General features: G+C 36.5%; 1 protein-coding gene and 1 non-coding gene across 2 annotated transcripts in view; both read left to right on the forward strand.

The window, feature by feature from the left end:
• Positions 1-176: 176 nt before the first annotated feature.
• The window catches only part of Cenpp (centromere protein P), a 240,887-nt gene continuing 213,411 nt past the window's right edge, over positions 177-27,652 (forward strand). The window contains exons 1-4 of the mRNA XM_027950993.2: positions 177-457; positions 5,140-5,321; positions 6,972-7,060; positions 14,438-14,526. Coding sequence (XP_027806794.2) covers positions 351-457; positions 5,140-5,321; positions 6,972-7,060; positions 14,438-14,526 — 467 coding nt within the window. The 5' untranslated portion in view covers positions 177-350. The remainder of the gene's footprint in view (positions 458-5,139; positions 5,322-6,971; positions 7,061-14,437; positions 14,527-27,652) is intronic.
• Trnaa-ugc (transfer RNA alanine (anticodon UGC)) lies at positions 12,310-12,382 on the forward strand. The gene has a single exon. It is a non-coding gene; the product is annotated as a tRNA-Ala (tRNA).

Genomic DNA, 27,652 nt, shown 5'->3' on the forward strand with positions numbered 1-27,652 from the left:
ATGCACGAGCGCCCCCTTTCACCAGGTCCCGGAACCGCCTCTCCAGTAACCTAGACGTCCGGGTAGTTCCAAGGCTGCTGGCGGGGGTGGGCAGCCGGACGCTTGGCGGATTGGAAGGAACCAACTCGCAAGAGGTCGGGACTGTTTAAAGACAGCCGTGGGGTGGTGGGGAGGGTCCTCAAGACCTGGAGTCTCGTCTGAGCGCGGGGGTGGACTCTCCGGCCCGCGCGGTTACGCGTCACTCTGCCGCCTCCTACCCCGCGAGCTCCGCAGTGGTGCGTGCCGGTAGCGCGCGCCGCTTGAAGCTCGGGGCGAGGCGGCCGGGACCCGGCTTGGCAGTTCGATGCACCATGGACGCCCAGCGCGCTGAGGTGCGCGCCTTGGAGGCGGAGATTGCGGCGCTGCAGCAAGCGTGCAGCGAGCTGCCGGCGCCCTGGGAAGGGACGGCCAGAGACCGGTACGTGGCTCCTGTCCTCTCCCTGGGACTCCCGGGCACTGCCTCAAGGCGAGGCAGAGGACCGCACAGAGCTCTCCGGGCCGCGGTTCCCCGAGGCCCTGACCTGCGGGTTGTAGCTTGGGACATTCCCAAACGTAGACTGGAACCGTCGCCGATTTTGTAATGACGGTGGCCTAGCGTCTGGAGTACCGCTTACGGGGTTCTCTCTGTGATACGCGCCTTTCAGCCATCCACTGATAGTGGTGAGAAAGTCGTTTCTTGCAAGGTCCCAAGTCCTGTTTATTTCTTTTAACTAGAAAATCTTGCCTTCGGCAGGCAGCAGTTTCAAAGTGGGATTTACTCACTTTGTTTTCGGGACATTTGTTTGTATATGTCACCTAGCCACGGGGATACCTTTTTTTAAATTATTATGAAAATGACATAAAAATTTTCTTTGAAACACGGTTTAGGTGAAAAGCTGATACAAGGAAAAGTAGCTGATATCGACTGTAGGGAGAATCTGACAGCCCTCTGACGTAGATGCTATCCTTAACTCAGTTTTAAAGTTAGAGAACCTGAGAATCAGAACTAGCTTGCCAAAGGTCTTAGACAAAGGAGGTGTTAGAACTGAATTGGACCCTAAAATACTAGGAGTCTTCTTGATTGAAGAAGAGAAAAGATCTCTAACAATTATCAGTTATGTATCATCTCATTACTTGAAATCAAACTATCTTCGTTTTTAAAAACAAGACTAATTTGGTATAGGTGCAGAGAGAGGGGTTTCCCTCCTCCCCCTGATCTAAATGGACAAAAGTTCTAGAAAATGTGAAGGAGGATGAGGGGGTCTAAAGAAAATGTTTGGGTTGGGGATGTAGCTTAATGGTAGAATGCTTGCTTAGCATGCAGTGAGGTCCTCAGTTCCATTCTTAGAGCTGGGGGAAGTTTGCATGATGTTCTATGCAGTCATAAAAGTAGAGAAAGCTGTTACTGGTAAAAGGGAAAAAGAAGCCGGGTGCAGTGGCCCAAGCCTGTAATCTCAGCGGCTTGGGAGGCTGAGGCAGGAGGATTGAGAGTTCAAAGCCAGCCTCAGCAAAAGTGAGGTGCTAAGCAATTTAGTGAGTCCCTGTCTCTACAAAATAGGGCTAGGGATGTGACTCAATGGTCGAGTGCCCCTAATCCCTGGTACCAAAAAAACAAACAAAAATGAAGGAAACAGGTGAATAGGGTATGTATATGCTTCTCACAAGAGTAAATGAAATGTCCTTACTACTCCAGGTGTAAACCATAGATTGGAAGCATTAGTATCACTTGGGAGTTTGAGAACTACCTACTAAATCGTAACCTACATTTTAATGAGACATCCTCCTCTTACCTCCCCAATAAGCAAACTCTAAGTTTGAGAAACACTGTATCATATTATGGGGAGGATGATTTCTCCACTGACCACAAGATGTCATTATTAGTCCAGAATACCATAGTAGATTATTTGTTATGTGGGACTCCTCATTGATCACACTGGAAAAGTCACAAGAGTTCCAGACTCTAGAAGACATTAAATGTCAGTCCAAGGTATTTAGGTTTAATGGGAAATTTTTTTCTCACTATGGTGGAGATGGAAGATTGGGACCTGTGTGAAAGCTACTTTTTAAGTGATTTTAAATGGTTGGATGGGTTGGTGGTAGAAAAGTTGGAGCTAAATTATTCAGTTATAGCATACTGCAGTGATGCAGCCACATCAATGTTTATAGCAGCTCAACTCACAAAAGCCAAGCTATGGAAATAACCTGTCTGTCCTAAAGCAGATGAATGGATAAAGAAAATATGGTATAATATACACAATGGAATATTACTCAAACATAAAGAAGAATGAAATAATGGCATTTGCTGGTAAATGGATGGAACTGGAGAATATTATACTAAGTAAAAATAAGCCAATCCCCCAAAACCAAAGGCCAAATGTTCTCACTGATTTGTGGATGCTAACCCAAAACAAGGGAAATTGGGGTGGGGAATAATGGATATCCATTGGATTAGAAAATAGGGAAATGAGGGGCTGGGGATGTGGCTCAAGTGGTAGTGCGCTCGCCTGGCATGCGCGAGGCGCTGGGTTCGATCCTCAGCATTACATGCAAATAAAATAAAGATGTTGTGTCCACCAAAATCTAAAAAAATAAATATTAAAAATCTCTCTCTCTCTCTCTCTCTCAAACAAAAACAAACAAACAAAAAAAAAAAAGGGAAATGAAGGAATGGGAGGGGAAAGGGAATAGGAAAGACTGTAGAATTAATTGGACATAACTTTCCTAGCCTTGTTTTTGAATACATGACCAGGGTAAAACATGTACAACCACAAGAGTGGGATCCTAAATAGAATGTTAACACTCTATGTATAAATTTGCCAAAATACATTCTATTGTCATGTATAACTAAAAAGAACAAATAAAATAAATAAATTATTCATTTATATCCATATATCCACATCCTGGAGCCAAATTGCCTGCCTTCAAATTCTGGCTGTTAATGGCTGCATGATCTTGATTGGAACCCCTTCCTTGTTAAAATGGTACCCAAGTTTTCACCTTGTTGTGAGGACTGAATTAACATATTTATTTAGAACAGTACTCAACTCCTAATAATAACTAACACTAATTAGTAGATCATTGACTTTTAAGCTCAAATCAAGTATAGATTTGGTTTAAAAGGGGGTTTCTTGTGAACCTCTAGTGTTGACAAAAGCATTTTATGCTAATAAGAAATTTGCAAATAATAAAACTACAGAACCAATAAAATTCAAGCTAAAAATAATTCAGCTGGGAGTGGTGGCACATGGATGTAATTCCAGTGGCTAGGGAGGCTGAGGCAGGAGGATCCTGAGTTCAGAGCCAGCCTCAGCAAAAGTGAGGTGCTAAGCAACTGAGACCCTGTCTCTGAATAAAATACAAAATAGGGATGGGGATATGGCTTAGTGGTTGAGTGTCCTGAGTTCAATCCCTGCTACCCTCCAAAAAAAGAACATAATTCAAACTAATATTATTAGTTGAAATAAACCACTTTGCTTATATAACTAGTTTCTGTCAATGAGAATATACAGCTCCTCTTTTGTGTATATGATAAGAAATATATATATACAAATACACATATGTCATACAATTTACTATTTTAATCATTTTAAGCATATTGGTCAGTAGCATTAAACATGTTCATATTGTTGTGCAACATTACCACTATCAATCTTCAGAACTTTTTCATCATTCCAGTCTGTAACTCTATACCCATTAAATAATTAACTGTTATCCCTCTTTCCCATTGCCAACTGCAAGTTCTTTTTTGAATTCTGTCTATCCTTTAATGTGATTGCTTTGCTCTCTTGAATGTTCTGTGACAGTTGGTGTTCACTTAGCAGAAACTCATCATTTATGTTTGAAGATTGCCTCTGTTTTTTTTATTGGTTTTTTATATTCAAAGAAATTTTTTTTGTCATCAATCCTGATGGAAAATGTGGAAGAATATGTGGTGATCTTTCAGATGTTACAAAATGTACTTATTGATATTTAAAATTAGCAGTAAAACAATATTAAACTTTTTTATAGACCTTATGCAAGTCTTTGATCCTCAGTGTGAATAGAGTTAGATTGTTTCCTATAGACACTGTAGAAGGCCATAAAAGCATTGATTAATGTAGTGGAATTAGAAATAGTAAAGGAAGAAGAGGTTGGAGAGGGAGCAGAAAGGATGACACTATATCCAGAGATAAGGCCAATGAAACATAAACTGCTAAAATATGGAGCCTTATGCATCAGGGGGAATTTGGAAGAAAAGCTTATTCAAGGGGGGAAAATGTGGAATAAGTAAGTAGGTCTACATTGCAGGAAGAAAAGATCTATGGCAAAGGTGTGTTTTAGGAGTTGCTGGCATAGGGGAGCTGAAGTTAATCATTGAGTGTTTCTCTGGAATGAGAAGAATATATAATATTTAAGAAACTAGGGGTAAGAGTATTAGGGTTTTCCTTTAATGTTGGTAACAAAAAGCAGAGATAGCAGAAGATCCAAGATATAAATGAAAGTCAGGATAATCATGCCCCAGAATCCAAAAAAGAGATGTTTTGGAATGGCAGAAGTCTATAGTGTAGAATATAGCTGAGTGTTTAGGGGGAAAAAAAGTATAATCTAATGCAATTATTAACTCATTCTTTTTTTCAAGGAAAATTAAAGTTACATGTTCTCAGAATGTCTGGTTATAGTTTTATTTGAAGAGATGATGACATTTCTTCTTTGGAGTCTTTACTCCCCTCTGTATTCTTAGATTTCCTGAGATATCTCTTAGTATAAAATGTTTTGTGATATTTGCTTTTTTTAAAAAAAATTAGCTATTTAATTTTGTTTTTATGAGATGTCTTGGGTATTAGTTTTTTAGGTTGGAAATTCCCAGATGAGAACTGACCTTTCAATTTTGCAAAGTACTTCTGTTTTAGTTTATTTTAAGGTGTTTCTACTATGTACAAATATCCTAGTATAATTTGGTTATTTTTGGTTTTTGTTGAAACTAGAGATTACAGTATTAATGGCCATATTAGTTTTGATAATGCTTTAGTTTTAATGGGAAGTGATTAAGAGAAACAAAATGGGAATGGTTTAAAGAAAATTGGGGTATTAAATGAACCAATTGTTAGTAGTTGTAATAACTTTCTGATATTTACTTTTTAGAAAATCATTTCAAGAAACATACCAATCAGATACTAAGAAATGTGAATCTTCAAAAGATCTAAAAAGTCAGCTTGGACATTTAAAATCAGAACTTTCATTTCTAAGTACACTAACTGGCTTCAATATAAGAAATTATGCCAAGCAGACAGAGGACCTAACAACGACTGAGATGACAGAAAAAGGTGAGCATTATTTTTAGTCTAGAAGTGGTTTTGAAGCTTACCATATTATGATTGGTTATCATAATGTTGAAAAATTCTGAAGATTCACTATTTGAAAATCTAGTTATGATAAACCTGTTTATAGTCTTTTGAATATTCCATTGTGCCCAATACTATTTAAAAGTTGTCTAAGGTAAATATTAAATAATGGAATACAGTCTTTATCATTAAATAACCTTAATAGTTAAGTAATAGTGATATGTGATTAGGGATTGTTAGAACAGCACTATTAATATATGAACATAATAATTCATTACTGATGTGAAACCTGCCTGATCTGTAATGGTTTGCTGCTGTCATTGCCTATGGCCAAATAAATGTTCAGCACCTGAACCTTTTGCCAGAAAGAAGATATCTGTTCCTAATGACAGAGTTTTATTGCTGAAGATCTATAGTGTACTAACAGCTAAGAGGAAGCTAATTCAGCCTTGCAACTGGATGTCAAGAACTTTAGTTGGACAAGAATAACATCCCAAAGCAGAAATCATTTTTGAAAGTGCTTCCTGACTTTTCCACTGAAACAACTTTTAGGACAGGGAAGAGAATCTTGGGCAGCTCACTGCAGGGAGTTTCTGAACTACATATAGAAATGGAGTGATGTAATTTAGATACTGAATTACTTGAAGAGATGGAATACAGGAAGTATAGAGGATGAGGACAGTCTTGTGTAATGATGCATGCCTGTAATCACAGCTACTCGGGAGGCTGAGGCAGGAGGCTCCTGAGTTCAAAGCCAGCCTCAGCAAAAGTGAGGTGCTAAGCAACGCAGTGAGATCCTATCTCTAAATAAAATACAGAATAGGGCTGGGAATGTGGCTCAGTGTTCGAGTGCCCCTGAATTCTCTCCAGTACCTCCCCCACCAAAAAAAAAAAAAAAAAATGGAGGATGAGGACAGGTCACATGTAAAACTTTCACCAGTATAAAGTCTTGACATAAATTCTTAAGCATGAGTTTTTTTTGTTTTGTTTTGTTTTTTGAGAGAGAGAATTTTAATATTTATTTTTTTAGTTTTCGGCAGGCACAACATCTTTGTAAGTGGTGCTGAGGATGGAACCTGGGCCGCACGCATGCCAGGCGAGCGCGCTACCGCTTGAGCCACATCCCCAGCCCACAAGTTGTTGTTTTTTTAAAAAAAAAATAATTTTTTTTTAGGGAAGCACTCTACCACTGAGCCACAACCCCAGTCCCTAGGCAAGGTTTTAAGAAAGCTGTGGCCTTGCCATGTGCAGTGGCGCACACCTATATTCCCAGCTACTCAGGAGGCTGAAGCTGCAGTCATGTTAAGCTGAATCCATTTAGACAGGAACTAGGTAATGTTAAAAAAAAAAAAAAGAAAAATATGATTGAAACTTATCTAGGGCTATACCACTATGTTTCTGTCTTTTACTTAACCTTTGGTATAATTGAGAACTACAGTGTATAAATTGTCATTAATCCTATTTTGTAAGGATAATCAGTTTGGTGCACATTGTTCAGATTTTTTTAATGCAATTATCAACATATACTTTCATACATCTACTCATATGTATCATAGATAATCACATATATGTGATAGGTATATGATGAAAATTGTTTTTGTCAAATAAAATATTTGTTTTTCTAATTTACAGGTATAAAGAAAGTTCTACAGAGACACAGATTATCAGGAAATTGCCACATGGTTACATTTCAACTTGAATTTCAAATTCTAGAAATTCAGGTAAATTAAGGAGCCTATTGTGATAACAGAGATATTTCTTTATAACAGAAGCAATTCACACAACCCAGCCTCCAGCAATGACTGCAATGAGGAGTCACATTTGTACAGTTGTTACTAAGGCAACAGGTGCTTTATCATAGGGTAGGTAGCAAAACGCTTCTGGGCTCCTTGTATAAGCCCTGAGGTTGTAAGAGTAGTCATACACCAGCCATGTATTATCAGTTACCTATTGCTGAGTAACAGATTTCTCCAATATCTAACATATGGAAACAGCAAAAAAAAAAAACACAAACAAACAAACAAAAAAAAAACTATTTTTTTCATCTTCTTTGAGTCAGGAATTTGGGAGCAGCCTAGTTGGATGATCCACAAATTGTGCTGGATTGCTAAGCCAACACAGGGAAGCAGATATGTTTTGCTAAGATTTAGAAAACAATGAAAAAAGAACGGTAGCATAGTCTTCTGGACAGGGTCAGGTAGAACGGGCTTAGACACTTTCAAAGGCTGGCTCTAAGAAAAGCGGGATCCAAGCATGATTTTGAGAACTGTCTGAGGCTCAGCACTGCTTTGGTGGTAGAAAAGATTTTCAATCAGTTGTTTTCACTAGCTGGGCTCAAGGGAATGTGTACAAAGAGGAAGAATAGAACAAGGAAGGACAGGCAGGCTACCTACCTCATCAGATCAATACACTGGGTATAGTGTAATTGTCACAGTCAAGTCCTTGGGACAAGTGACCTTTATGTACCCACAGTAAGATGCCAGGATTCCTCATTCTTGTTGTTAGTGTTCCCAGCCACGAAGAGCCCCAAGTTGTACTGTGTGTGTGTGTGTGTTTGTTTTATATGATGGGAGTCAGTCAGGGAGTTAGGACCCTGCCTCCTTAGGTGTCAGACAACCATTTCCTTACTAAGTCAAAGGACAGGGTCCAGGAATCTGGGCTTGGAAGTTTTGCTTCTCTTTGCAGTCAGAGTATCCAATTTCTATCATTGGCCTGGGCAGGCTGAAGACAGGATGGGGAACTAGGCTCCTCATTTGATGACAGAGCTTCCATTTGCACTCACCTACTTATCACCCTGCAGTTACTGCCAAGCTGACTAAGAAAATGCAATGTGGCATTCCCAGGGCTTGTTAGGCAGAATGTGACACATAATTCAGCATTTTCTTATATCATGCATGGATGGTGAGTGGCCTTCATTGGCCTACAGTGTTCCCAATTATCACCAGGCCTTGGGGCTTTCCAGGGTCACCAAGGTGATATCAGTGTTTTGCATGACTACAGAGATTATCTGTTGAAGGCTGAAATGGAGCATGAACCCAAATGATTGGCATCAATTGGGTTGTACCACTTGTTAGGACCCCAGTCTTTTCCTTTGGGTGACCTGGGGATTCCTGAATGTTTTTGCATTGTTGATGATTTTATAGTCTGACCAACTGCATTTTTCCCCCCCAGTGCTGGGACTTGAACCTAGGACTTTGCACATGGTAGGCAAAGAACTACTGCTGAAATACATCCCTACCACTTTTAGGGTTTTTGCTTTGTTTTTAATTTTGAGACAGGATATCACTGAATTCCCCAGGCTGCCCTAGGACTTGGAGTCCTCTGCCTCAGCCTCCTAAGTAGCTAGGTTTATAGGCATGCACTACCATACTCAGCTCAATTGCATCTTCTTTTTTTTTTGTGGCTAATGAGATTCTGACCTTAGAGTGGCAATACACCAGTTGTTCTCCTGCATGCTGTTATCCATGAATGGGCTAGACCCAGAACCTATAGCAGATTGGTGGAGTTATAAACCTGATATCCAGTTCCCTCTCTGATAACTACTATATTCTAATATATATATATATATATATATATTTTTTTTTTTTTTCCACGAGAACAACTCAGGGACATTCTAGCAGCTTTGGGAGTCTTGCAGGCTTTTTCTAATATAGGTGTTCATTTGTTTCACAGTTGCTTCTTGGATTATCTGGAGAGAAGTAAGACTGTGGGCAAAATTAGTCTTGTCCTAGGATGGTGTGTCTACAAATCCAACTGAAAAGATCAAGACTGTTCTGTAGTAATGTTTTGAACAACCAACAATAAAAAATTAAAAAAAAAAAAAAAAAGACTGTTCTGTAAAGTTGAGGTAAACAAGCTGCTCTGTGAGGTTGTACATTCCCAGATAGGTGGTGGCCAAAGATTTGTTGGCATTCTCATTAATAGGGCTGTGGCCTGAGAGTTGACATAGATTGTAATATTTTAACTTTTTTTTTTTTTTTTTTTAAGAGAGAGAGAGAGGGAGAATTTTTAATATTTATTTTTTAGTTTTCGGCAGACACAACATCTTTGTATGTGGTGCTGAGGATCGAACCCGAGCCGCACGCATGCCAGGCGAGCGCGCCACTGCTTGAGCCACATCCCCAGCCCTTAACTTTGTTTATTTTTTATTATTATTTTTTGTTTGTTGTTTGGTTTTATTGGTACGGGGGATTGAACCCAAGGACACTCTACAATTGAGCTAAATCCCCAGCCCTTTTTATTTTTTGAGACAGGGCTATGTTAAATTGCTGAGGGTCTCCCTAAGTTGCTGAGGCTAGCCTTGAAGTTGCAATACTCCTGTCTTAAGCTTCCTGAGCTGTTGGGATTACAGGTGTGCACCACTGCACCCTGTTTAATTTCAATTTATTTAAATTGCTTACTTTTGTTACATTAAGACAATGAAAAGTTGGGACAAGGAAGAAGAATAAATTTTGGGGACAACTAGCAGTTTCTGACCTATATTCTTTAAAGGATACAGGGGGGAAAAATCTGAGAGGAAGTGTTGATACTATTTGAAAGAATTTGCTGAATCTATAAAGAAACATGAATTCTTGTTCACATTTTAAAGTATGGGGTTTTGGGACTGCTTGATTTTTTTTTTTTACTACTAGAAAAAGCATACTCTCCTTGGTTGTATTAAGAGCACTCATTTCTCTCTGAACCTTTTTAATTTTATGATTCTTCTTGAAGATTTGACTGGTAAGATGTTGGAAGCAGTTATAGACAGCTGTGGAATCAGCAGGGCTTTAGGAATCAGTTGTGTAGGAGTCACCAAGAGTCCTTGTTTAGAAAGGAAAGGAACAAAAGGCTTTTTTGTTTGTTGCTCAGAATGCTAATGTGGTGATGATGTTAGTTTTTTTTGTTGGTTGGTTGGTTGCTTGGTGGTACTGGGAATTGAACCCATCAGTGCTCTCCTACTAAGCTATATCCTTTTTTTGGGACAGAGTCTCACTAAGTTGTGTAGGCTGTCCTTGAACTTGCAATACTTCTGTCTCAGCCTCCCAAGAAGCTGGGATTATAGGTGTGTACCACTATGCCTGACCAAGAATTGTTAAAGTTTTTACTATTTAATGGTAAATGCTACCGTATGCTAGGCCTATTCCTATTCCTTTTAGAAATATATCTCTAATAGAATTGCTCAAAGAAAATGCACGTGTAGGGGGCTGGGGCTAGGGCTCAGCAGTAGCACACTTGCCTGGCATGTATGAGGCTCTGGGCTCGATTCTTAGCACCACATATAAATAAATAAATAAATAAATAAATAAAATAAAGGTCTATCAACAAATAAAAAAAATAAAAGAAAATGTACGTGTAATTTCTAATAATAGTGTTGATTTGCCTTCTAAAATGATTTTGCCATTTATTGAGCACATTTTTACTGTTAAGACTGACCAAAATAAATAAATAAACCTTGTGTTCTCATTTTTTAAAATCAAACGTTCCACTAGAGGGAGATGTTTAGCTCTCAGAACATTAAAGAGTAAATAATAACTCTTTTTTCATAATATTATAAATATTTTTCCAGAATAGAAATCTTATTAATATACAATTTCCATAAAAACCTAAAATCGTATAAATTGAATATGTTAGAACCAAAAGCAACCTCATAGATTTTCTAGGTCAACCTCCTTACTTTATAGGGAAATCTATGCAGAGTATAGATTGTCTGTTGGCAAAGCTATTATTGTCAAAGGTAGTTGGAATATAGAACTCTGTTCCTCAGATTTACTGTCTGGTGTTATCAGGGCTATAATTTTTTTTTTTAATTATTAGAAACTTTCTTAATATAGGGCAGAACACCAGGAGAAAATCACATTGGAAAAGGACCCAAACAGTAATATTTCATAACTTATTTTCATAAGGAGAGATTTCTATAGGTTCTAAACTATGTTAATGGTTTTGTATTGACATAACATATTCCTTTGCTTTAAAAAGAATAAACACATGTTTTCAACCAACTAAATCTTTCTGTCTATATTATTTGCTGGACAAAAACTATTTGGGGGATCAGAATCCCATACTGGTAAGCATTTTTTTTTTTTTAATTTTTGTTGTTGGTTGTTCAAAACATTACATAGTTCTTGATATATCATATTTCACACTTTGATTCAAGTGGGTTATGAACTCCCATTTTTACCCCGTATACAGATTGCAGAATCACATCAGTTACACATCCATTGATTTACATATTGCCATGCTAGTGTCTGTTGTATTCTGCTGCCTTTCCTATCTTCTTCTATCCCCCCTCCCCTCCCCTCCCCTCTTCTCTCTCTACCCCCTCTACTGTAATTCATTTCTCCCCCTTGTATTTTTTTTCCCTTTCCCCTCACTTCCTCTTGTATGTAATTTTGTATAACCCTGAGGGTCTCCTTCCATTTCCATAGGGCTATAATTTTTATGAGGAGTTGGAAGATCATGAAAATTAACATGCCTCCCACAGACCATGTAGCATAATAAGTGAGATGTTTAGGAGTTTGTACAAAAAGTAGCAAATTATGTATGTGTGCATAACTTGTCTCCCTGAAACCCAATAAAATGAACAAAATGATTTAAAAAGGGACGTTTTTAAGCAAATAGAATATATTCTCATTATCATAGGCTCTAAAGAAAATCTGTTTCTTGTTATGATATTTGAACCTAAACACTGAAATCTCAATACAGAGTGCTTTTGAGAGGCATCGGTATTTTGCAAAAGTTTGTGAGACCATTTTCTTTAAGATCTCCACCCACAATTCTTAAGTCGTGGAGAAGAATGAGAAATGTGGACTTAAATAGTAGAAAAGAACCCAGTAGAAAAAAGAAGCTGCTGAGATTCACGTAGAAGGTTTGAGGTTAGTATGTTTATAAGGTCCTGGCCCTTGTTTACCAACTGGGGAGAAAACCTGGTTGGCAGTAGTACCACAGGCAGGAAAATGATGGAAAAACAATATTTTGAAGTTAGCTTTCGGCTGGGGATATAGCTCAGTTGGTAGAGTGTTTGCTTTGCATGCACAAGGCACTGGGTTCAATCCCCAGTATTACCAAAAAATAAATAAATAAATAAAATAAAATGAAGTTAGCTTTCCAGTGGTTGAACAGAGTCTGCAAACTACCAAAGGAGGAAAATAAATAGAAGGCCAGTAATCCCAGACTTTGTGTTGACAGGATGACTTTCTTGTCCTAACGGGCAAAAGGCCAAAATCTACCATGCACCCTGCATACTTGAAGTAAGACATGCCTCTGAGATTTTTGTCTTCCTTGCTTTCTTTTTTTTATTTATATGGTAACAGCTGTACTGAGATGTAATTTCATATCATATAACTTTAAAGTGTACAATTCAGTAGTGTTTATTACACCAGAGTTGTACAACCACTCCTACAATTAATTTTAGGAAATTTTCGTCTGTTTGAAAAGAAGCCCCGTATGCTTTAACTACCATCTTTCAATATCCCTGGATTCTTTTAGCCCTAAGCAGTTGCTAATCTGTTTTTTTCTCTATGGATTTCTTTATATTTTGGGCATTTCATGTAAATGGTCATTTACTGACTTCTTTCATTTAGCATGTTTTCAAGATTCATTCATGTTGTAGCAAATGTGAGTACCCTTTTTGGGTTGAATAATATTCCATTGTGTGGATATACCACACTTTATCTATTCCTTCAGTTGATAGAAATGGTTATTTTCATTTTTTTGGTTATGAATAACATTGTTATAAGCACTCATGTATTTGTGAACATGTTTTTTTTGCTTTATATATAAGAGTGAAATTACTACATCAAATGGCACTAATGATGTTGAGCATCTTTCAATGCTTATAGGCCACTTGTATATCATCTTTGGAAAAATGTCTTTGCAGATCCTTTGAATAATTTTTAATTTTTTTTTAAATGAGTGGTGAGAAAGCCTCAGGAATTTGTTTTGATTAGGTATGATGGTAGATGTCACAGATAGCTGCTCCCAGCAATTCCCACTATACCCTCAAGCAGATGAAAAAACTATATGAAGATTAGATATCATCAATATCCATTCTCTGACAGCTCAGAATATTAAGGAGACATGTCAGAGTTTCCTAAAACGCACTCTAGTTTTAGGAAATAACAGAAATTTCTAGATTGACTTTCATTAACAACAAATAGGAGCCACAGACATCAAAGTACAAGATGATATGGTGTTCTTTCATTGTCCTATTGGACAAAGCAACCTAAAATAAAATCAGGGCAAAATAATGCCAGGAAAAGAAAGGAAATTAATAAGAAAATGGAAACATTTACTTGAGTTTGCATATCAAAATAACAGTTTGTGTAACAGTCTTCATCATCAGGTATAGAATTGTTTCTGGCTTTTTGTAGCATTATTAGGAATATCTTTGTTCATAAATCTGTTTTCATTTCTTATTACCAGAGTATAGACTCTTAGAATTCAAATTAAGAGAAAATGAATATTTCAGGTTATTCATTGTCAAAATGATTTCTAGAAGGGTTATACCAATTTATATTCCCACTGCCAGCTTTGAGTATATATTTACCAGCAGTAATATTTTTTTAGTCTTTGCTGATTCGTTAAAATGTTTGTTTTTAATTTACATTTATCTTACTGTTGAGGTAAAACACTTTTTTATAGGTTAATTTTTTTTTCACCGCTGAACTTTTAGTTCATGTTCTATGCCTTTTTCTTTTCAGTTTTGTCTCTTCGTCATATTTATTGTGAATGTTTTCCTCAGTTTAATACTTCTTTTTTATTTTATTTTTACTTAGATACTGGGTTTTTATGTAATCCTATTTGCTTTTTTCCCTCCCTATTGTTTGCTTAGGAAGTTTTTCCTGACTCAGTAATTTGTTAAATGTTCACATTTCCTCCCAGTATTTTGTGATTTTAATGTTGAATTTAAGGAAATAATTCATTTGGAGTTCATTTTAGTTTTTGGTATGGAGTGGGATCTGATCTTATTGTTTCAATGAATAACCAGTACTTTGATTATCGTTTTTTCATTATGCTTTCCTATTATTTGAAGATACTTCATTTTGCATAACTTAAAAAGTGTTTTAATAAGAAAATGGATAAATGATGTATAAATTTTCTTTTTTTTTTTTAAATTTTAGACTAAGGAGAATTTATCTTCTGTCATTACTGAGCTCAACATAATAATGGAACCCACAGAATATTTAGAATTAAGTGAATTTGTATCTAGGTAAGCTATTTTACGGACTTATTTTATGAGCTATTTTTACTCTGCAGTTTTAAACTTATACTTTTCTTAGTAAATGTATCTTCTCCAAAAGCATAACACCATTACTAGGGCATATACTCAAACACTTATTACCTCTATGAATCTCTATTTATTGTATGTTCACTATGCTGGGCATTAAAATTAAAATATGGACAAAAATAGACATAATCCTTGATCTTCATGGAATTTGCAACCATAAGATGTTCTATATTAACTGAATAATTGTAGAAATAAATGTGAAATTATGGCTATGTGGCATGCTAGAAAGAGAGCTGCATAGACTGTTGAAGTACATTAGGACTTTGACTTGTCAGGGAAAACGTGGAATGATTTCCCGAAGCTTGAGTTGACAACTGAAAAATGAATGGGCCTTAACTAACCAAGAGGTCCTAGACAGACGGGTAGAAGGAAAACCAGGAATGTGTTGTGTCATGTAGAGCTCACATGACCTTTTTTCCAGACCATGCTTCAAAAGTAGCATCTGGTCTTGTGCAAATTATAAAAGGAAGAATACTAGAATATCTGTCACCCTGTAGTAATGGGTATGTTGTGGTTACTTAATAAATATTTGACTTCAGACTTTTGGGTAATTCTTCTAAACTGTGATCTCACTTTGTGGAGTGTGACTGGTATTTTAGAAAAAGTGCTGAACACAGGTCAGAAGACCTGGACTTTAGTTCAGACTTTGTATATGATATTGTATAAGTTGCTTCTCCTTTTTGGAGTTTGTTTCTTCTTTGTCACCCTGTTATGCAGTTTAATTATTTATTTTTTTGTGTGTCATCATACATGTACTTAGAGTAATAATATCCATCTCATTCCACCATCTTTTTTCCCGCATGCCCCCTCCCTTCAAATAGTGTATTCTTTTTTGTTTGTTTTTTGTGGTACTAGGGATTGAGCCTAGGGATGCTGTGGCAATGAGCTGAACCCTCAGTCCTTTTTATATTTTGAGACAGAGTCTTGCTAAGTGTCTCAGGCTGGCCTTGAATTTGTAATCATCCTGCCTCAGTTTCTTCAGTTGTTGGGATTACAGGTGTTAATTACTTTTTTTTTATTTTTTTAAATTAGAGCATGGTAGCTATACATAGTAGTTGGGTTCATTTTAACAAATTTGTGCATTCATGGAATTCAGTTTTAGTTAATGTTCCCCCACCACTCCTTCCCTCATTCTCCTTTCTCTACAGATCTTCCTTTCACTCAATTTAGAAAAAAAAATTTTTTTATTTGTCAATGGACTTTATTTTGTTTATTTATATGTGGTGCTGAGAATCAAGTCCAGTGCCTTACACATGCTAGGCAACCACTCTACCACTGAGCCACAATTCCAGCCCATCACTCAATTGTTTTTAAATACTGTATTTTTAAAGTTGAATTTACTTTTAGTTTTCCATTATAGACTTGTAGTTTTCAGACAAAAGAACAATATCTTTAATTTTTTGGAAAATTCTTAGTCATTATTTCATTAACTCTTGCCTCTACCCTGATTATCCCTTATCACAATCTGCCTTCACATCAAACACTAAGCATTGCTTGTATAAAACAACAATATGAGCCAGGTGTGGTAGCACCTGGCCTGTAATCTCAGCTATTTTGTTAAGGCAGGTAGATCATAAGTGTGAGGCCAGCATGGGCAACTTAGTGAGACCCTGATTGAAATAAAAAATAAAAAGAGCTGCAAATGTAGCTCAGTGGTAGAGCACTTGCCTTATTTGCATTATGTGTTTAGAGATTGCCTTCAAATCTTTCCCTTAATTTTGCTTTTCCACAGTTTGTGTTGTCTAGAACGTTTTTGTTTAAAGAGTCTGGACTATGTGTCTTCAAATGTTAGTTTTGCGGTCTTTATTCTTCTGCAACTCTTAATTATATATATGCTAGAATATTTGATATATTGTCTCACAATGTTTGGATGCTGTGTTCTATTTCTTTTTCTCTTTGTGTTTCAGTTTGGGTAATCTGTTTTTTTTGAAATGAGGTTCACTGTGTTGAGGTTCACTGCTCCAACTCATGATCCTCTAGCCTCAGCCTTCTGAGCAGCTGGGTTTATAGACATGTGCCATGGTGCCCCAGTTTAGATAACTTCCGCGAGCATACCTACAAGTTAAAAGGTTCTTTTCTCCATAAAGTACAGTATGTCAGTCCCTTGAAGGAATTTTTCATCTCTTGCAATTTTTTTATTGCTTATGTTTTCATTTGATTCTTAATTTTATTTCTTTCTCTTTGTTGAAATTCTCCATTTGTACCGGGTGTGGTGGTATACGCCTATAATCTCAGCAGCTCTTGAGGCTGAGGCCAGTGGATAGCAAATTCAAAGCCAGCCTCAGCAATTTAATGCGGCCTCAAGCAACTTAGTAAGAACCTGTCTCAAAATAAAAAAAAAAGGCTGAGGATGTGGCCTAGTAGTTAAGCATCCCGGGTTCAATTTCAAGTACCCCTTCGCCCCCCCCAAAAATCTGTTTGTGTATGATATGTACGTTTTCCACTAGATCCTTTAACATATGAATCATAGTTATTTTTAAGTCCCTGTCTAACAATACCAGCCTTTGAGTCATCTTTGAGTCTGGTTTTGCTGATTAGTTTACAATGGGTTGGATCTTTTCTTGAATTTTTGTGTCTCACTTTTTTTTTTTTTTAGTTTGGCACAATGTCTTTATTTTGTTTTTATTTATTTTTATGTAGTGCTGAGGATTGAATCCAGGGCCTCGCATGTGCTAGCAAGCACTGTACCGCTAAGCCACACCCCAGCCCATGATTTTTGATTGAATGGCAAACATTGTGGAAAAACAGACTTAAGCAAATAGTATTCTTCATGCCCTTTATCAGTAGTTGATCTTGATTTGGGAATTTTTCTTCCTTTTTTTTTTTTTTTGGCTGTACTTGGGATTGAACCCAGGGGTACTTTTGAGACAAATTGCTAAATTCCCAGACTGGCTTCGAATTTTCAATCCTCTTGCCTTAGCCTTCCAAGTCACTAGGATTATGGGCATGTGCCACCACACCCAGCTGGATTTGGAATTCTTGTTGCTTTCATTCCCTTCAGGCACCATATCTTCTAATTCTTCCAGCAGTGGGCTGCGGTTACCTATGCTTAGAACAGTGCCTTAGAAGCTGGAGGGTTTTCCTCAGTGTTTCAGTTCTGCTCCCAGCCATCAGTCGTCTCTACACATCAGCACCTGGGAGGGCAATCTTTCCCCAGCAGTGGATTGTTGGTGTTTGTTTCTTAGTGCTAGGCTTGTGGTTGGAATAAGAGGTGTTCTACCTTTCTATGGTCCATCCTCAGTATTGGATAGGTCCCTGAAGCTTGTGCCTCAGTGGTAGGGCGTTGTCAGCATTCCTGCTCTTCCCCTCCAGTGCAGCTAGACTTGCCCTTTGTCTGTCTGTTTGGTCTTGAGTGGGAGGGAGTTTCTTTTCCCTCCTCCAGTGGTAGCAGACCTTTGCTTGGAGTTCGTGTAGGATCCTGGGCCCAGTGGGTATCTTGTACCTCCTGTGGAACAGAGGGTTTTCCACTCTCCCTCCTTCAGAAGCAGTGAATCTTTGTCTTAGCAGGGATGTTCTTCTATTGCTTTGTTGTGTCTTTTTCAGTGGCTTAAGGTTTTTGCTCTGACAAGAGTAGAGTTCAGGCTTCATTGCTGTACCCCATCAGCAGCTGATCACTTTTTTTGTTCCTGTGCCACTGAGCAGAATTCTCTCTGAATTCCTGCCATGATCCCAGTCTTCCTTTGTGTTTGGGTTTCTCATCTGTTTCAGGTTGATACCATTCAACATTTGCCCTTTAAGAATTTCTCAATTTTAGCGATTTCTTAATTACTCATTTGTATGATGGCTCTTTCCTCCATGCTTAACCAAAGGTGAACTATTCATGTGTCCTGACTCTTCATTGAGGAAGAAATGTTTTAATTTATTTAGTTGCCTTGTGACTTCCAAGTTCATGATGGCTCAAAAAAGGATCTGATCCTATAAGTTTTTCAGATTTTGTTCTTAGGCTGAGAATGACCTTGTGGCATTTAACATTGAAAGCAGAACTCTTCTTATTTTTCTCTTGATTCTTACTCTAGAAGTTGGAATGGATGCTCATCCTTCTTTTCTCTTGCATCTCTTTCTTTTTCTTTTTTTTTTTTTTTAATATTTATTTATTTTTTAGTTTTCGGCGGACACAACATCTTTGTTTGTATGTGGTGCTGAGGATCGAACCCGGGCCACACGTATGCCAGGCGAGCACGCTACCGCTTGAGCCACATTCCGTCCCGCATCTCCTTATTTTTCTCCCTTATGTTTTCCTCTTTATGCCTTTGTGTTTATTCCTCAAATCTATACTTCAGTAATTTTTCTTCATTTTGTGACTAAACCCCATTCATTGAATTTTCAGTTTCATTGGCAGTACCTCTCATTTGTATATGTTCCATGTGTCTTCTTCAAAAATTTTCATTATAAATTTTTTTTTTATTAAAAATAATCTTTTTTTTTCTTTTCCATGTAATTTTTCTAGATTATTTCTTTCAGTGTGTAGTCCAGTAAAGGATAATTGTTTCTTCAATTTTTGTCTAATCTGCTATTAAACACATCCATTGAGCTTTCAGCTTCATTATAGTGCTGACTGTTTCTCAAGAGTTCTCTATGTGGCATCTTTCCTAATTTGCCTTTTTATTTAAATTAACTTAAAACAAAATTGACTTTTTTTGTTGTTATGTAGGTCTTACCAGTTTCCATACATAGATTCGTGAAACTACCATCATATCAAATCAACAATTCATCATGCCCTCTGTAGATGTGACCCTTGTTAGAAATAGTGAGGTGCCACAGAATTGAGCATGTGCTTAGAAGTGGGTTGGAAAGGCAAAACTTGACTTCTGCCAGAAGGGCACATTTCCAAACCTGGCTAGCAAGCGCATCTTGGCAGCAGGCAGTCCACCTGCTTTTGTCCCTGACTGCAGCACTGCCTTTTGCCCTGATAGGAGTTAGCTAATTTTAAAACTGGTGTGGGAAAAGGGAAGGGCTAAAATCAAAACGGCTACGATTGGATCCAGTTAAGGCTAAAGACTAAAAACAGTGGATGTGTAACCGATGTGAATCTGCAATATGTATATAGGGTAAAAATGGGAGTTCATAATCCACTTGAATCAAATGTATGAAATATGATATGTCAAGAACTTTGTAATGTTTTGAACAACTAATAATAATAATAAAAAAAAAAAGGCTAAAGACTATATTCTGAAGATGAACCACTGAACTTTCTATTTCTCACACCCCACTCCTGTGCTCTGGCAGCTATCATTCTGTTCCCATTTGCAGAGTTTTACCTTGTCCATATAATATGAAACCACACAGAATGTATGCTTTTGAAACTTGCTTATTTTATTCAGGATAATGCCTTAGAAATTCCATTGTATGGGTATAATACAATAGTTTATTTATTCTTTTTACCCATCCAAGAACATTTGTATTATTTCCCATTTTTTGCTATTATGAAATAGGACTATTCAGATCAGTCCTTTTGTTTGTGCCAGCCAGTAGCCAGTCTGGTTTTGGGTGGTGGTCTGTCAGATAGCTAAGTTCTCAAAGTTTATGATGTATTATTTAGGGTCACATACATGTATGTGCAATGTAGAGGTAAGCCAGTGGTTCATATATATCTTTATGAGATTTCTCTTTATGTTCTTTATTTCTTCAATCCACCAACATCTTTTCAGGCCCTTTATGACTTCCCTTCTTAATCCTTTAGCCAACAACCTGGGGTTAAGCTTTTCTCCTTTTCTATGCACTTTCTTTGTTAATTTCCATGTCCAGGGCTATCTGGTAGGGGGAGAGAAGGAAAAAAAAAAAAAAAAAAAAAAACAACGTGAGGATTCATTTCACAGAGGACTGCAGATGACAGGCTTTTCCTTCAGAGTTTCAGTTGTCTGCATAGGTACCATAAAGGTGTGCTGCCATGACCACCGTTTGAGTGACGGTGAGAGGTAGGTTCAGTTTCGAACTTACTCTCCTACCCAGTCTGCCTGCTATTGTCTACAGTGGGCTTTCAACTGTTCCTTTATTCTGCTCCCAAGGCTCAGGATTTTCCCAGCACTTCAGCTAGGAAAATTTTTAGTATAAATAATTTCTATTATTTCTTTCCCTGTTAGCTTTTTATTTTTAAATACAATTATAACATAAATTGTTCTATTAGTTTACATTCCTGAGGCACTGATCTTTCTATTTGTTGTGTTTGCTAATTCTTGTTTATTAATTTCTCATTTCCTCATAAGTTTCATATATGTATATATTCATATATATATATTTATTTATTTATTTATTTATTTTAAAATTATGCACTCATTTTAGTGGTGCTTATTTTCTCTGGGGAAATTCTATGGGTCCTATGTTGTTGAAGTATCTGTCCAGAATGATTTTGCCCCAGTGGAATTATTGCTCAGGGACCAGTTTTTTTTTCCCCTGACTTCTTGAAGTTTGTTTCACCGTGAAGGTGTTATAAATTCATATATCATGCTTGTGTGATATTCTGGCTCATATTTTTTTACTTTCTGACAGAAAACTTAACCACTTGTGGCACAGGCATAACAAACCTTCATGTTCATTCCTGTGGTAAAGAGTAGGTTTTTTTCTAGTGTACCTTCCACTGCAGCTGTGGCCTAAGGAGCATTGCAGCTCTTTGGAGTACTCGTTTCCAGCTCTCCTCCTCACACAGTCTTCTCTCCCATTCTGCACAGGTGATAAAACCCAGTTCTCTGGCTTTAGAGGGAAAATAGCTTCCTCCATTCTTCTATATTCATATATATAAACATTTTTCCATATGTTTGTTGACCATTTGTATTTCTTCTGTGAAGTGTCTTTTTAGTTCCTTTGCCCCTTTAGTGATTGGATTATTATATATTTTTTTTGGTGTTGTTTTTTGAGTTCTTTATATATACTGGAGATTAATGCTCTGTCTGAGGTGAAGTTTGCAAAGATTTTTCTCCCATTCTATAGGCTTTCTCATGTTATTGTTTCCTTTGCTGTGAAGAAGAATTTTAGTTTGATATCATCCCATTTACTGGTTCTTGATTTTACTTCTTGTGCTTTAGGAGTCTTGTTGAAGAAGTCAGTTCTTAAGCTGACATGATGAAGATTTAGGTCTACTTTTTCTTTCTTTTTTAATTTTTTTGGACTGAGGATTGAACCCAGGGGTGCTCAACTACTGAGCCACATTCCCAGCCCTTTTTTCATATTTTATTTAAGACAGGGTCTTGCTGAATTGTTAAGTGCCTTGCTAAGTTGCTGAGGCTAGCTTTGAACTCCCAATATTCCTGCCTCAGCCTCTTGAGCTGCTGGGATTACAGGTGTGCATCACCGTATCTGGCTATTTTTTCTAGTAGATGTAGGGTCCCTAGTCCAATGCCTAGGTCTTTGATCCACTTAGAGTTGAGTTGTGGTGTTTTTTTTGTATTTTGTGGTGCTGGGGATTGAACCCAGGGTCTTGTGCATGCGAGGCATGCACTCTACCAACTGAGCCCCCAGCCCTAGAATTGAGTTTTGTGCAAGATGAGAGATGGGGTCTAATTTCCTTTTGAGATACACACACACACACACACATATGTATATATATAAATTCATACTGAAAATCTGTGTGTATTCATTTATACATATATGAACATATGTGTGTGTGTGTTTATATATATATATATATTTTTTGTTTCCAGTGTTGGGTATTGAACCCATAGTCTTGCACGTACTAGGCAAGTGTTCCGTCACTGAGCTATATCCCCAGTCCTGTGTTTCTTTATTTAATTTTCTTCTCAGTACTTGGGATTATTTGTATCGTGTATAAAATTTGCCCTTCCTTCCTCAAGGGTAGGGATCATGCCTTTTGTTGTCATTCACTGTGGTGCCTTCAGTGCCCGTAAATAGGGAGATTTCAGGAAAAGATAGTTTACTGTATTTGTAGATTAATGGTCTTATTTGACCTCTTTATTTTTTGTCATTTAAAACACTTTATTTCGATATTATATACATACAGAATAACAGATCCTGAGTACATGGCTCAATGAATTGCCCCAATGCAGGATACATTTGTGAAACCAGCACCCAGAGCCCCTCATACCGCTCTAGGCGCTACTCACCCCCACTAAGTTCAGCTACTTCCTGAGGTCTAGCACCAAAGATACATTTTGCCAGGTTTTGAACTTCATGTGAATGTAGTCTTGCATTTGTATTCTTATCATCTTGTTTAACTTAGTATGTCCACCTATATTGTCATATGAAGTTGGAAGTTTTCATTCTTATTATTATTCCACTGTGTGAACATACAGTTTAGATATGTGAACATACATATTTAAATAAAATATCGTACACATTTTTGAATTTCTAAAATATTTTACCTAAAATATGTTCCTTCTACTCTGGATAGACTCATGCGTAGTTTTCAATTTTCCGCTTACCTAGTCACTTTTAAATAATTAATTGGCATTTTTGGTGATAGTCTTTACATTTTGACATATGTATGGATTTGTGTACCAATTACCACAATCAAGATATTGAACTCTTCTATGAACACACAAAAAGCCTTTTTGCTATCCTTTTATTGTCACATTCTCTAGGATTCCTTTTTGTTTTGAGTCAGGGTCTCACTATGTTGCATAGGCTAGCCTGGAGCTCCTGGGCTCAAGTAATCCTTCTGCCTCAGCCTCCGAAGTAGCTAGACTACAGGTGGACTGTGGTGGCCTCCCTCCACGACCCTGAACACACCCTGGAAAACCTGCTCTGATCTTTTCATTTTAAAGTAGTATTCCACTGTTCATATATATCAGTTTGTCCATGCATCCATTGAAAACCTTTGCATTATTTTCATATTTTGGTGAATATAGCATGTTATAGTTTATGTGTGTATATATACATATGTTTATATATACTATAAACATATGTATATATAAGTATAAAATCATAGTATATAATATAGAATATTATCTCTATAAATATATGTATGTATGTTTGTATAGTAATCCCTCCTTATTTACAATGTCTTTTTCTGCAGTTTCAGTTATCTGTGGTCAACCATGGTCTAAAACTGTTAATGTTTGTCTTGACTCTTTCAAGAGAGACATTACATTTACTTAACTTTTATTATAGTATATTGTGATCATTGTTGTGTTTTGCTGTTATTGTTGTTGATCTCTTATTGTGCTAAGTTTATAAGTTTAACTTTATCATGGTTATGTATACATAGGAAAAAATGTAGCTGGACATGGTAGCACATGCTTGTTATCCCAGGTATTCAGGAGGCTGAGGCAGGAGGATACCAAGTTTGAGGCCAGCCTGGGTAACTTAGTGAGACCCTGTAACAAATATAAAAATTTAAATAAAGGGCTTGGGATGTAGCTCAGTGCTTTCTAGCATGTACAAGGTAATGGGTTCAATTACCAGTACTGCAAAAAACCAAAACCAAACAAACAAAAAACATATGTAGGATTTGGTCCTATTTGCAGTTTCAGGCACCTACTTAAGGTCTTAGAATGTATTCTACTTGGATATGGGGGACTATTGTATATATGAACATATATGCCGCTATGAACATCCCACTCTGATGTGAAGGGCTGTGTGTGTGTGTGTGTGTGTGTGTGCGTACACATGTATTGCTACTACAAACATTTACACAGGTTTTTATTTGAATGTACATTTTCTTTTCTCTAGCATAAATAACCACAAGTGGAATTGCTGAGTCATATGATAACAATCTGTTTAAATTTATAATAGACTGCTTAACTGTTTTTTACAGAGTGACCATACTATTTTGCATTCCCACCAACAATGTATGAATAACTGATAACATTTTAGTGAATTAACTTTGGATAATCACCTAATTATACACTGAATTTTCCTAGAAATTTATTTTTAGAAAATGTTAGAATTTTTATACTAAAATTCTGTTTGTGTTTTGCTTTATGCTTAAGATGGAGACATTTGGAATTATTTTAGTTTTCTGACTACTTCAGTTAAAATTGAAGTATGTTACTGCCAATATTTTGTGAAAGAAATCCATGACATCTGTTTTACATTTAGTGAAATTTGGCCTTTGCTTAGGAAAAAATAGATAAATTACAATTATTCTTATAGTTCTAAGAGCCAACACACACATACAGTTTCTATAATGGAAAACTGTATGTTGCTGTAATAACAGTATTATGAAGATACAAATGAGGTATGAAAGAATTGTGAATTACTCTACTTTTAAAAAAAATAGTCTGTTCCTCTTTCTGTTTGTGTGCATGTGGGGAAAAGAAATTTGGTCATTATTGCTTTTAAGATTATTTTCTTGGCTTACTCCTCATCACATGATGAGGAACTTAACTTTCTGCTTATTTGTTTGATGGAAAATGAAATACCATGTCACTTTGGCCTCGATGCACTATTGGAGAAACTTCTGCTTTTTTAAAGGCCTATATTCTTTGCCAAGAAATTTGTTTTCTCAGACATTGACAATATATTTTTAATACACATGAGACTAAATTTAAACACTTAATATGCAGTGTTCCATATAAAGTATATGCTTATGTATCTGTGTTAATTCAGCTATTCTGATTTCCTCCATTGTCTCTGTGTTCCCTTTGTGTTTTGTTCCTCTGTTCCTTTCTTGTCTTCTTTTGGATTATTTAATTTTACCCCCTTTTTCTTATTTTTGCAGCCCTGGAGATCCAACCTAGGGCCTCATAAATGTTAAGCATGCCCTACCACTGAACTACATCCCCAACCCCGTTTTCTTTTTATTGTGGTAAAATACTCACAAAATTTACCATTTTAACCATATTTAAGTGTGCAGTAGCACAAAGCAATCACGATATTGTACAACTGTCACCACTGTCCATTTCTATAACTCTTCTTCCTGTAAGACAGTAACTCTGAATTCATTAAACAGTAACTCCCCTTCTTTCCTCCCCCTAACCCTGGCAACCACCATTCAAATTTTTGTGTTTGATTTTTGACTACACTAGTAGGTAATTACTAATAATCTACCTGATAGAAATGGAATCAAAGTGTTTGCCTTATTTTGACTGGCTTTCTTCCCTTAGCATAATATTTTTATTTAAATTTATTGTAAACTAATACATAAAAACATAATTTGTACACATTAATGGGGTAATGTGTTTTGATACATGTATACATTTATGTATTTATAGTGAAAACTTCCAAAATCCTTTCTCCTAGCTTTTTGAAATATCGTTTTAAAATTCAAAAAATTGTTATCTATAGTTATTCCCACTTAGTAAAATATTGTTAGGGTGTATCTATGGTCTATGTCAGCATTTCTTTCTATTTTAAAGTAGAATGGTACTATATTTCACTGCATAATTGTTGCACCCTGTTTTTTCAGTCCCCAAATTGGTTTATAACTTTTCATTGAGATTCTTGCATGGTGTTCTGTTCATCACACCACTTAAAAGGTGAGCAAACAGAGCAGCAGTGTATTCACTAGTGGCTTGTGGATGTGCATTTGTCTTGCATACTGTATAGTTGCAAGCCTAGAATTCTCAGTATACCTACTTTGTCAGTGGGTTTTAGAAAATGACATATATGGTTCTTTTAGAGCACTACAGTATTAGTGGTAAACATATTTTATGTGAGTGGTGCTGAGGAGGCATGTCAGACAAAGAAACCAATGATAGAGGCATAGAATCTTCAAACAGAGATTACATTTTCTAAGTCCATAGTTTGCAACCCTGTAGTAAATTTTCTCATGGGTAATATTTTGGCTATAACCATAAATCAATAACAACTAATATGTTAACTTTCTATTTTTCAAACTGGAAAATGTTTATTAAATGATCTTGAAGAAATGATTTGTGTCGATTTGGACTATTCCGTTTTAATGTATATTCACAAATATCTGTGTATTCTAGTTTTGCACCAAAGACAGTTTAGCAACAGTGATTTATTTATTTATTTATTTATTTGAGAGCAAAGTAACAGGATTTATTAGAATAATAGTCAGAAATCAGATCTCCCGAAGACGGAGGGATCCAAGAGAGGGATATCTGGTAATAAATGATTTTTGAGTAATAATGGCATAATTTTTTAAAGCTTCACATAATGGTCACATTCCACCTCCACCACACACAAAAAATTGCCATAAAATCTGCAACAATTATGCAGTGAAATGTGGTATTCCATTGTATGTCTACATCATATCTTGCCCATCTCTTCATCCATCATCGGTAGAATTGTTTCCTTGTTCTAACTATTGTGAATACTGCTGCTATGAATATGACTGTTCAAGTATCTCTTTGAGATCTTGCTTTCACATCTGTTAGGTATGTACCCATAAGTGGAATCACTGGATTATATGGTAATTCCATTTTTATTTTTTTCAAGAATTATCATTATGTTTCCCCACAGCTGTTGCCTGTTGGGTAGAGGGTTGTATTTCTGGTAAGGTTAAATCTAGTTGGTTTGTTGTGTTAAGTCTTCTATTTTCTTCTGTCTGGTTGTTCTATCCATTATTGGGAGTGGGATAATGAAGTCTATAATTGTTAATTGCAGAACTATTTCTCCTTTCACATTTGCCAAGTTTTGCTTCACATATCTTGGTGCCAGATATTTGAAAGTATTATATTTTTTATTGTATTTTTATTAAACAGTGTACTTTTTTGTGTCTCAACCTTTTTTTAATTTAAAGTCTTTTTTGCATGATATTAGCATAGCCATCCCTGACCTTTTGCATTAACGTTATTCACTAAACAGTACGGTGTAGCAGCTATTCACACAGCAATTATATTGTTTTGGTTATTATTTGCATGAAATATCATTTTCAGTTTATTTGCTCTTTAGAACTAAATTGAGACTTCTTGTGTACAACGTCATTAAAAAGTCCCTTTTGCTAATCCCTGTCTTTTCATTGAGGAGTTTAGTCCATGTAGTCTTTTTTACATATATTTATTTATTTTTTATTTGTTCTACTTAGTTGTGCATGACAGCAGAATGCATTTCAATTCATCGTACACAAATGGAGTGCAACATTTCAATCCTCTGGTTGTATACAGTGTAGAGACACACCATTTGTGCAATCATACATGTACCTAGGGTAATGATGATCATCTCATTTCACCATCTTTCCTACCCTTAT

This window comes from Marmota flaviventris, chromosome 16 (assembly GCF_047511675.1).
Source record: "Marmota flaviventris isolate mMarFla1 chromosome 16, mMarFla1.hap1, whole genome shotgun sequence".
Lineage (NCBI taxonomy): Eukaryota > Metazoa > Chordata > Mammalia > Rodentia > Sciuridae > Marmota > Marmota flaviventris.